This window comes from Nematolebias whitei, chromosome 15, assembly GCF_014905685.2.
Source record: "Nematolebias whitei isolate Nwh7 chromosome 15, NemWhi1, whole genome shotgun sequence".
Classification (NCBI taxonomy): Eukaryota; Metazoa; Chordata; class Actinopteri; order Cyprinodontiformes; family Rivulidae; genus Nematolebias; species Nematolebias whitei.
In genome coordinates, this window is record NC_056512.1 from 16,496,941 (window position 1) to 16,509,099 (window position 12,159).

At 41.6% G+C, this 12,159-nt stretch overlaps 2 protein-coding genes across 2 annotated transcripts in view; both read left to right on the forward strand.

The window, feature by feature from the left end:
• LOC119421985 (gastrula zinc finger protein XlCGF57.1-like) overlaps positions 1-1,962 on the forward strand; it is a 4,046-nt gene extending 2,084 nt beyond the window's left edge. Inside the window, exons 3-4 of the mRNA XM_037689339.1 lie at positions 8-224; positions 1,950-1,962. Coding sequence (XP_037545267.1) covers positions 8-224; positions 1,950-1,962 — 230 coding nt within the window. The remainder of the gene's footprint in view (positions 1-7; positions 225-1,949) is intronic.
• Positions 1,963-6,107: 4,145 nt separating this feature from the next.
• LOC119422068 (gastrula zinc finger protein XlCGF57.1-like) overlaps positions 6,108-12,159 on the forward strand; it is a 10,308-nt gene continuing 4,256 nt past the window's right edge. The window contains exon 1 of the mRNA XM_037689409.1: positions 6,108-6,551. Coding sequence (XP_037545337.1) covers positions 6,473-6,551 — 79 coding nt within the window. The 5' untranslated portion in view covers positions 6,108-6,472. The remainder of the gene's footprint in view (positions 6,552-12,159) is intronic.

The window sequence follows — 12,159 nt, forward strand, 5'->3', positions numbered from 1 at the left end:
CACACAGGACAGAAACGGTTTAGTTGTGAAGACTGTGGAAAAAGATTTAACACAAAGAGTAATCTAAGGGCACACATGATAATTCACACAGGACAGAAAGCATTTGTTTGTGATCTTTGTGGACAAAGGTTTGGACAGAAGTCACATTTAAACTCGCACATGATAGTTCACACAGGACAGAAAGCATTTGTTTGTGATCTTTGTGGACAACTGTTTGGACGGAAGTCAACTTTAAACTCACACATGATAGTTCACACAGGACAGAAACAGTTTAGTTGTGAAGACTGTGGAAAAAGCTTTAAGAGAAAGGGTAATCTAAAGACACACATGATAGTCCACACAGGAGAGAAACAGTTTAGTTGTGAAGACTGTGGAAAAAGATTCAACACGAAGAGTAATCTAAAGACACACATGATAGTCCATACAGGAGAGAAATCATTTGGTTGTGATCATTGTGGACAAAGGTTTGGATATAAGTCACAGTTAAACTCACACATGATAGTTCACACAGGACAGAAACGGTTTAGTTGTGAAGACTGTGGAAAAAGATTCACCACAAAGAGTCATCTAAAGTCACACATGATAAGTCACACAGGACATAAAGCATTTGTTTGTGATATTTGTGGACAAAGGTTTGGACGGAAGGCAACTTTAAACAGACACATGAGGGTTCACACAGGACAGAAAGTATTTGTTTGTGATCTTTGTGGACAAAGGTTTGGATTTAAGTCACAGTTAAACTCGCACATGATAGTTCACACAGGACAGAAATGGTTTAGTTGTGAAGACTGTGGAAAAAGGTTTAAGACAAAGGGTAATCTAAAGACGCACATGATAGTCCACACAGGAGACAAACCATTTGCTTGTGATTTTTGTGGACAAAGGTTTAGATGGACGTCAACTTTAAACATACACATGGGAATCCACATCAGAGAAAAACAGTCTAGCTGTGAATAAAAACCCTTGTTTTGTCGTTTTTAATGTTATATTATAAATAACACATTTCTTTCAGTAATGTATTTTTCTTTGTACCTTTGTTACCAAACTTTTGATTTTTATATTTGACCACTATGTGGTGATTTGTTTTTTTAATACGAGAGCTTCTGTTAAAGTCTAGTTCAACTTACACTAGAAGAGGTACGTCTTTCACGGCTAGTCGCTGAAGAGTCCCTCCTCCACGGTGGACGACAGGTGCAAATGAGCTGCAAACAGCTAAACGCACAGCAAACAGTTAAAACGTGCTGCAAACACATGAATGATCCCAACTCCTAAACAGAAAAACAAATTCAACAGAAAAAAATCTTCAATCACAGAAAATAGATAAAGGAACACACAATAAAAAAAAATGCAAAGGAAAAATGTTGCAAATACCAAAAACGCCAACACAACTGAAAATAAGATAAGCTACAAACTCCAAAAAACAAGTGCACCAGACCACTAGGGGGGCTTTTCCACCAAGTCACATGGGACCAAATCCCCTGTAAATACATTTTAGCTGAGCTGACACTTTCTAAATCATAATACTTTAATATTATGCAAGGATACATGAAATGTCTCAAGTAAAGAGAGGTTTTGGTAATGTAAGGAAATAAAAAGTAGCTGCTGTTAAAGGTAAAGTAAGGCAGAAAATTAAACAATGGCAAGACAATGACTTTAAATCATGTAATTTGTTATTTCATAAGAAAACCAGAGACATTATATTAAGATAAACATTAAAAAGAAAGTAGTAGACAATTTTGCCACAATATGAAATTGGAAATAGGCAGTAAGGTTATCAAAACAAGCAGTAAGTCCAGCTAAGATGATCTGGCACATTTCTAAGATCTGCCTGTGTAAAGTATAAATACTCCCAATAATTTTTGTGTATTTGACCTTTTTTGTTGTTGTCTGCCTGGATGGTTGAGCTTGCAGACACTTTTCTGAGCCACTTTGGCCTTCGTTGTCCTCAGACTGTTTCTGTGAGTAGTTGGCCATCTGGCCTAAATCATTTGATTGTTGTACAGGATGATTGATTGTTTTGGATGGGTGTGTTTTGCATGTGTTAAAAGTCTACTTCTGAGATTCCAGCTGGAGGTTGGCTTGAAACAGCAAAGTCCTCCGGATTCAGTCTTCCAGATGGTGGATGAAACGTTTCTCACTTAAAGAAACTGGTCCAGATGACATGATTTGAATTGCGCCGCTCAAGGTGGCTGCATGTTGAAGCAGCTCTGTTACTTTCATTCTGAGATTTTGCTTTTGGAAACTTTAATTCCTCTTTTTCTGGATGTAAATCACATTTTTTGGATAATTGCTTCCTCTAGTATCGGATGCTGTGCAGCTGGAAGAATTTTTACTGAAACGTTTTTAGTTTTGGACATTTGTTATGAGTAACCATGGCAACAAGGCAGTTTTCTACAACCAACAGCAGCTGATTAACATCTCAAAAGCTCAAATAATATCTCATCTACAGCCCCAAATCTCAAAAGAGTTGGAAAGTATGTTCTGTGGATGCATTCTCATCTACCTGCCAGCTGTGCTCGAGTGCCTGACCACTGAGATCCTGGAACTAGCAGGAAACATGCCTCATGACAGCAGAATGACAGGATCGTCCCTCGGCACCTACAGTTGGCTGTCTACAGCAACGAGGAGCTCGGCAGACTGCTGGGAGGAGTGGCCATCGCTCTGGGAGGAGTTCTGCCCTGCATTCGGGCGGTCCTACAGTCCAGGGGAACCGAGAGGCCAGCCAAGTCTGGGTGGACAGATCGGACGGCATCTGCAGCCAGTTTCTTAGGATCCACTGTGGGATGGACCTTTACAAGAGATCCTTCCTATCCACAGCCATCAGCCTCTATAACATCTCTTAATGAAATGAGGATAATGAGTTACAATAACAAATAATTTCCCTTTGGGATTAATAAAGTATATTTGAATTTGAATTTAAAACAGGTTGAAGCTTTAAGTACTTGGTGCACATTAAACTCTTAAAATGTTTGACCAGTGGCTGCTCAGCTGTAATGTATTTACTGGGGTCTGGTCCCATGGTGATTGAGGCCCCCTAGTGGTCTGGTGAACTTCCGTTTTGTTTTGTTTTTTCTTTTCTGTGTTTGCAGCATTTCTTACTTGCAGTTGTTTTAGTGTTTTTTTTAGCGTTTTTGGTATTTGCAGCATTTTTCCTTTGCATTCATTTTTTTTTTTTGGTTGAATGTTTCTTCTATTTTCTGTGATTGCATGTTTTTCCTTTTGCAGCATTTTTCTGTTGCATTTGTGTTTTTTGTTATGGAGTTTGCATCATTCATTTATTTGCAATACGTTTTAACCATTTGCTGTGCGTTTAGCTGTTTGCATCTTGTTTGCACTTGTAGCCCACCATACGCCTCTCACCTCATTTGACAAAATTGTTTCAGTTATGGTGTAAAGAGCAAAATCTCAGTTGTGATGTGCCCAAGTAAGTATTGACTTATTTACATACAGAGAAGCTTCTGTGTGCGTATTGATTCTGTGGAATCCTTCTCTGTAGCACCTCTCACATGTGGAGTACCTCAGGGATCTATACTTGGTCCCCTTCTGTTTTCCCTTTATTTACTCCCTCTGGGATAAATTTTCCAGAAACATGGCATTTCTTTTCATTTTTATGCTGATGCCAGCCAAATTTATGTTCCATTAAAACAAGACAAACAGTACTCCGAGAATCAACTCCTGAAATGTATGGCAGAAGTCAACATGAATGTCTCAGAACTTTTTACATTTCAATGAGAAAAAGACAGAGGTCTTGTTGTGATGGTTCCAATGTCCTTGCTGATCTGGGTGAGGTGACCGAATGTTTTCAGTCGCTGCCCCTAAACTGTGGAATGAACTGCCTTTGCACATGAGACAAGCTGACTCACTTCCTGTTTTTAAATCTTCTCTGAAGACACATTTTTTTTGTCTTTGGCTTTTAACTCAGCTTGAAATGTGGGTTTTACAGTTTTTAAGTTTTTTTTTTTTTTTTTTTACAGTTTTCTGTTTTATGATTTGGATAATTCATTACTTTTATGGTATCTGTTGATTTTATTGTTTTTGTACTTGTTTGTGTTTGTGTACAGCACTTTGGCCAACGGTGTTGTTTTAAAGTGCTTTCTATATGAAGTTGCATTGTATTTAGTACTAAAGTTGGTGTGTGTGTGTGTGTGTGTGTGCGCGCGCAAATGCAATTACATTTTAATGTATCAGTCAAAACCAGCAGAATTCTATCATCTAGTGTTCGTCAAACTTGTCTGAAAACTCTGCACATATTTAAGATTTGCTGAAATGTAGTGTTCAATTGTGAAAACACCTCATTGATCTTGTCAGTTCCTGAAATTAGTACCAGTCTTAAATGTTTACATATCGATATAGAAAACCTAATCATTTTGAAAACCACTCTTGTTATTATTGATGTACTTTCACAGAACATTAAACAAGAGATAATGTTTCTATTGTTTGTTCAATTGTCTTTTTAAAAGTCACCAACTAGTCAATCCAGCTGGTGCACAGGTTTGTGTCTTGTCTTGAGCTACGGTTCTGTCGGTCAGTAGCTGGAGCTTGGCTCTCCTGGTTTTCATCAGAATCTTGATTTGGTATAAATTCAGAATTATTTTTTTTTATCTGTTTTTATGTAAAAGTGTTCTTTAAAAATATATTAAAACAGAAAACAATAATGTTATTATACTGTATAATCAGAATGTATATCCTGTTGCACATTAATCTTCATATTTTGACATTGCTTACATTTTTACAAAGATATTTCTACTCTGTATTTCACCAGATAACCTCTAGGGGGCGCCACTTCACTCATGGAGAACAACAAATCACGTTCTTCCTGTTTACACAGCTGGTTGTGTTCAGCCATGCAGGATCAAACAGCACATCTCTGCACAAAGATGACAATATGAGCTTTTCATTATGAAGTGGTTTAAAGTTTGTTTTATGACTTACAGCTCATTTAAACAAAGTAGGTTGTGATAAACATCAGTAATAAATACTTCATGAAACTGCTTTAAGCTTTATGTAGATACACATAATATTACCAACAGCTTTTACAAAGAATATAAAAGTTAACAAGTTCATAACAAAAAAGGCTTTTTAACATGTTTTACAAACCTTCAAAAAACTATTGGTGTTTTTGATATTAATTATATCATTATTTTATTACAGTCATCATTAATATATTTACTATCCATCCATCCATTATCTTTTACTCGCTTCTTCTATTTTGGGTCAAGGGGGTCGTTGGTGCCCATGTCCGTCAATCCCTGTGTGAGGGGCAGGGTACACCCTGGACGGGTCTCCAGTCCATCACAGGGATAAATTGAGACAAGAAGATCGCAGGTTCATGCCCCGGTACCGACAACATAAAAAATGTGGGTGGGGTAGGTGAAGTACCCACACCTGCCCCCACCCTCATTCGCCCCACTCTGGACCCCTGAACAAGGCCCTTAACTCCCATCTGCTCCCTAAAAAACAGGTCTCTCTTGAAAATGAGTTCTTCTCATGGAGACTACATGTATAAATAAAAGGTAAATAAAAAAAAAAAAAAAAAATATATATATATGTATATGTGTGTGTCGTCTGTGCGTGCATGTGTATAACTTATAAACCTTGGAAAAAGTATTTTTCCGTGTTATCACTGAATAAATGATGTATCTTGACCTATCTGCTCACACAGACTCATGTTCGTGCTGCTGCTGTTCAGCGTATTGTTTTTGTACTATTAGTGCTTATAGTGTAGCGTATTTCTTAGCTCATATCTTGGATATTATTAATATTTTTCTATTACAATTTATATTTTGTTGGATGTAACTGGGACCCTGTGTACACAGTTTCGTTCCATGACGTGAAGAGAATGACAATAAAGAACCATGACTTGACTGTACCTTCACTTTTGCCACATTCAATATGGCTGCGACATCGACGTACGATTCAGCGCTCAATGAGGCGTCATCCTGATCCTGAAGACTGAAGAAGTCTTTTGGATGAAAGATGAAAGGTTTCTTCATTTTTTTGTTGTTTTTTGAACCCGTCCAAAGGACTTGACTTAACTTTTTAGATCTACGTATATGTCTGTTGTACTTTCTACAATTTCCGCAGACAGATCTCGTTTTCTGTCCTTCAGACGTGCTGCACTCACTGCAGTTCTTCTTTTTAACACAAGGCGTCGCTGAGGAGCAGATAATACCGCTGCACAGCTGAAACACCAGAAGAAGAGTGACCGGAAGTACGTCTTTTACACTAACGACGATAAGAAATGAGAAGTATTGTGTTGTATTTTTAGACTACGAGTTAGTTTTCTGTAACATTTGCAGTAATCTCATCTTCCTGAGTTCGGTTCATCTGTACCAGTTCCGTATCTATTATTTTAAGGAAACTTTAGCTAACAGAGATGAGGAGATCAGGCTGAACAACGACGAGAGGAACTGGATACTGAAGAAATGTTGGAGTTTCTGGAAACAACAGTCGCAAATTATAAAGAGGAACGATGAGTTTAAAGGACAAACTGCAACACAACAAAACCCAAGATGCTGTTTTCAACCCAGAAGTTCTGCTTCACAGATCAGGTTTGTATCTAAACATTCCTGCTTTTCACTGATGATTTTGTTGCAGTTTCACAGATTACAATGAGTCCTCGAGGCTCAGTGAGACTAACCTATAAATAAAGATTGAATTTTATCAAGGTCATGTACACACTAACTTTTACTAAGGTCATTTGCACAGTATACAGTAGCTATGTTTACATGTTTAAAATTATTTGACCGGATTGAAATGTTTTCAGATTAAATAATTCAAATGTATTGTTTACATGGGCACAGTCCACTCACGACGAGCTTTTACATGCATCGGGCTTTGTTCTGAACAGAAGTAGTGTCATGCAGAATGGTAAACTCTCCTTAAAAAAATCACCAAAGAAGAAGTTCTACTTCCGGTTTACTTCCGGTGAAACCTCAACTATCGCAGGGGTTACTTTCTTGAAACCCCCCGCGATAGGTGAAAATCTGTAAAGCAGCAGCGTTATATTTATTTTACTTATATTAAGGCTTCATAAACTCTTCCCACACACTTACAAATATTTCCCACTCTCGTACAAACACTTCATATTAAAGCATGATCAATATGGAAATTTTGTCTGTCACGGATACTGGGAGGGGAAGGTTAGTGCTGATAACTGATGTAATGACTGTGTTTCTTCCATCCATTCATTCAACTGTTATTTATACAGGTTAGTCTCATGAGGACTCATTTACAAGAGAGACTTGTTTTAAACAAAGAACACAGATGAGGTACACAGAACAATATGTAATCATAAGAAAAGTAAATAGGGCTGAGTACCGAACTTCTGCTTTTTTATGGTTGGTGTAAGTATCAAAATATGCCTCGTATTTCATTGTCAAGTTTAGGTGATTGGCTGTAATCTTACACGTGGGGGATTTAGACTCATGAATAACAGAGGTTTGGAATGAAATGGGTTTGTGATCTGAAACAAAAGCATCCCCAATTTCCAGATTAATCACAGATAAACCGTGAGACAGAACTAAATCAAGTGTATGGCCCTGTTGATGAGTTGGACCAACAATATTTTGCACAAGGTTGAAAGATTGTAACAGATTTAGAAACTCCTGCACCAAAGGCTTGTCAGGACAGCAAACGTGTACATTAAAGTCTCCCAGAATCAAGACCCTGTTGTAATTGAGCAGTATTCCAGTCAGAAAATTCACTTATGAAGTTTTTGTTGTACGAGGGTGGTCTGTAGATCAGGCAGCACAGTGTTGGGTTGGAGCGGCCCAGCTCAAAATACAGCAGTTCAAAACTCTGAAAAGCTACAGCCTGTAGCTGTCTGCAGTTCCAGAGCTTTTTAAAAACTGTTAATAATCCACCACCCCTACCAGAAGTACTTGGATCATTAAAAAAGGCACAATCCACCGGCAAAAGTTCAGAAAAAACACTTAACTCACCAGGGACGAGCCAGGTCTCTAACAAACATGAAGTCCAGTCCATTGGAGCAGAAAAAGTCGTTTAAGCTGAAAGTTTTATTTGCCAGCGACCTCACATTCAGCAGAGCAATCTTTGTAGGACCGGTAGCTGAAGGAAAAGCTGAGCACGGAGCACAGATCAGCTGTTTCAGATTTTTGGAGTTTGAACCGCGCCTCCTAGGACCAGAAATGCCACAGCTGTGCGCGCGTGCGCGGTTCAGGCCAGGCTCAACTACGGGGATCAGGCAGGACCCAGCAGGATCAGCGAAGCACCCGGACAGGCGAATATCCAGCAGCTGGTCGGCAGGAGATGATGCAGGAGAAAGCCCAAAGTTGGTTAAGTTCCATTGGAGACGACTAAAACCGCCGCGGCTGCACGTGCGCCCGTTGTGTGCGCCCGTTGCGTGCGCCCGTTGCGTGCGCCCGTTGCGTGTACCAGGCCCGGCCACCTGTAGCAGGCTGGAGTTGAGTGGGTCAGCGAAGCATCCGGATGGACAGTTTAACATCTGATGGTCAGCAGCAGATGATGAAGCAGCAGAGAGCTTGATGCTGGCTTTAATCCTCACGAGACGGCCGGCACGTCTTCCACGGTGCCTGGAGCGATGTTTTCGGGTGGGCAGAAACGCCGCGCGCTGCAGGTAAACCGGGACATCAACAAGCAGAGGGGGTGGGGGTCCAGAGCCCCGATCAAAGTGGTTGAACAAGGCGAGGTTTGCAGTAAATAACTGTATAGTTAAAAGTTGTTGGCGATCATAAACGAGCAGTGAGTTTATGTCACCGAAGAAAAATGACAAAAACAGAAAAAAACTATCAAAACAGACGGAGGTGAATGGCAATCCACCAGCACTGGCACCATCTTCCTGGAAGTCGTGTGTGTCTGTGTGCAGTGGAGAGCATCCTGTGCTCCAACATCAATGTGTGGCATGGAGGCTGCACAGAAGACTGTTGGAGTCAGCCTCCGCACCATCACAGACATCTACACCTCCAGATGCAGGAAGAGAGCCACCTGCATCATGAAGGACCCCACTCACCCAGCACACACACTTTTTGCTCTGCTCTCCTCAGGAAGGAGGTTAAGGAGCATTAAGTGTAGAACCACTAGACTGAGGAACAGCTTCTACCCTGAGGCTGTTAGACTCATGAATCTCTAACTAGAATAATCACTGTGAAAAATCACATCACATTGCTGCTGATCTGTTTCATGTTGCTGCTGATCTGTTTCATGTTGGGGTGTTCATGCGTGCTCGTCTGCTCACACTGACTCATGTTCATTCTGCTGTTCGGCATATTGTTTTTATTCTATTAGTGTTTAGAGTATTTTTAGTTAATTGTTTTTCTTAGTTCATATCTTGGATCTTATTACTGTTTTTCTTTTACATTTTATTGTTGGATGTAACTGGGACCCTGTGAACATAATTTTGTTCCACCACATGTACCACATGTGCGAATGACAATAAAGAAACTCTGACAGCCAATGCCAGTGTTGCAACTTGCAGCACGCAGGAAAATCCAGGGAAAACGCGTGGTTACGTCCACAAACGGGGTTCACGTGTAGTTACGGCAAGCCATAATATCCATTAATAACCACAATCATAACCTTGTGGCTATTAATGGATAAAATGGCTTGCCATAATATCTGTGTTGTGAACTAGTTGCATGTGTCGGCAACACTACTAATTTGATGAAGCGCCTGACTAGGGCTGGGCAGTATCATATCGAGATATTATTTTTTTGGAATAGAAGTTGAGCTATCTCAATATAAAACTATATATTTTTATACTTGGAAATCCTGCCGTCTTCTTTCTCCCAGGCGACCCCCCTCATTCTACCTCCTCGAACACACACACAGCCCTTAGCCGCCCTCCCCTTCCTGCTTCTCTAGGAGGTGGGCGAGCAGGGGAGGAGACGTTTAACATAAGTTAACCCAGCAGCTGAGCGTGTGTGAGCCGTCTTGTTCAACAGCTGACGGGACCGTATCTTTAGCGATATGATAAACTGCTGATTTATTAATGTCGCGCTTCCTCTCTATGTTCCTCTAAAAGGCACAGCTAAATGAGCTCTGAACTGTGGTTTGCTTCAAGGAAGGACACAGTTTCTGTTGGACCTGCAGTTCACATGCTTGCTAAGGTGGAGGCGGCGCAGCTGAATGAACTATATAGAGCCTTTCTGTCTTGTCAAGATACTCAAAGCTCTGTACAACACAATCTGTGTCCTCATTTACCCATTCAAGCAGCACTCTACTAGATCTCTACAAAGAATAATCAGAGCTTTATCACTTTCATACACCGATGGGACACGCATCAGAGGCAATGAGGGGTTCAGTGTCTTGCCCAGAGACACTTCAGCATGTGACTGCTTGTGGGATTGAACCCCCAACTCTCCCATTGAAGGACGACTGCTCTAGCCTCTCAACCACAGCTGCCCCCAGCGTAAGAGGATTATTATTAAATATATGTAAATAAATGTCTAATAAAATAAACTATTTAATATATGTAAATTGTTTATTTTTTAGACATTTATTTTGTACATTTACAGCTGTTGTTAATAAATGTGCCTGTGTGACAAAACTTTGACTCAAATATATTTTTGTTATTACTGTATGGAAAGAAAAAATATCGGGATATATCTCGTATGTCACGATTTTTGTAACAATATTGAGATATTAATTTTGGTCCATATCGCCCAGCCCTACGCCTGACTGTGCATGGAATCAATTTAAGAGAGGAAAGTTGCTTCGTGTTTGACTGCAAGAAGAGCGGACCGCAGCCATCCTCCTCTCAGTATTTATTGCCCCTTTTCCACTGTCAAGGCGCGGGTCGGATATTTCTGACTTGACGCGTGTTTGATGTCTTTTCCATGGTTCCTGGGACCGGCTGGCCTCCCAGAATTCTGGCCCGGCTTCTCAAGGGGAATTCATTCAAACGATTCACATTCATTCACATTCAAAACGTTGCAACACTCCAAAAACATTTATATGAGCTGCTGTGTGGGGTGGCCACAGCGCCCCCATAGCTTGAGACATGCATGTGCCTTCCCAGCCTGACAGGGATGCGTCTGTGAAGACTGACACGTGTGACGTAGGTCTGCTGATGGAACTCCCTCCGACAGAACAAGAGGGTTTCCCAGTGTCTCGGGTCGATTCTCACCGATCAACCGTCTCTTCTGCCTCACTGGGTCCACACGCAAATGAGCGGACCACCTATGGAGGCGGACCACCTATGGAGGCGTCGCACCGTGTGAGCAGGCGACATGTCCTTAATAACTTCATGACGGAAACCGCTATTATCACTCTGCCGGTTTCACGTGAGTTGCACTGCTGCCACCTGTCTGGAAAAGCGGGTCAACAGCAACAGATCGTCCAGATAAAACAGAATTCTCCTCCCTGCTCTGTGTGGCGACAGCAGAGCCGACTTGATGCATTTTGAATAGAAATGTTGTCTCACGGTTGAAAATTGACAAATCTAAGATGAATCTCATCCCTCCGGTCCGTTTTGGGACCAGGAAGTGACGAGAGTAGAACCCTGTGTTTTCCTCTCCTTCTGGAACCCTGGAAATTACATTTTTTATCAGAATTTTCTGAACTTCTGCGTGGGGGGACAAGATCTGTTCTGGAGATGACAGAAAACGTCTCTAAAGTTCCTCCAAACGGGGGTTTGAGCTGTAACTGCAGCGTGAATCCCCTGCTGATAAGAACGGTTCATCCATCTGTCTAGAGCGCATGCTCCTTGCCACTCCACATAATGTTCGGGAAGCGGGCACGCGTTTATGCTGCATCACGTTATTTATGGACGCCAATCACCGCTGTCATGTGTGCTGCACTCAGGCTGCGGGCTCACATCCGTGCTGATGTGAGCTGGCGTGCGCTAAGGGAAAGGTGCGCGTGCCCCTGAGCTTGCGGAACCGTGTAGGTTTAGGGCTGCCGCATGTGCGCGGGGCTTCTGTGCCGTGCTCAGGCTGCGGGCTCACATCTGTGATGGTGTGAGCTGGTGTACGCTGAGGAAAGGTGCGCACGCCCCCGAGCATGCGGAACCGTGTAGGTTTAGGGCTGCCGAGAGTGCGTGGCGCTACTGTGCTGTGCTCAGGCTGCGGGCTCACATCTGTGATGGTTTGAGCTGGTGTACGCTGAGGAAAGGTGCGCACGCCCCCGAGCATGCGGAACCGTGTAGGTTTAGGGCTGCCGAGAGTGCGTGGCGCTACT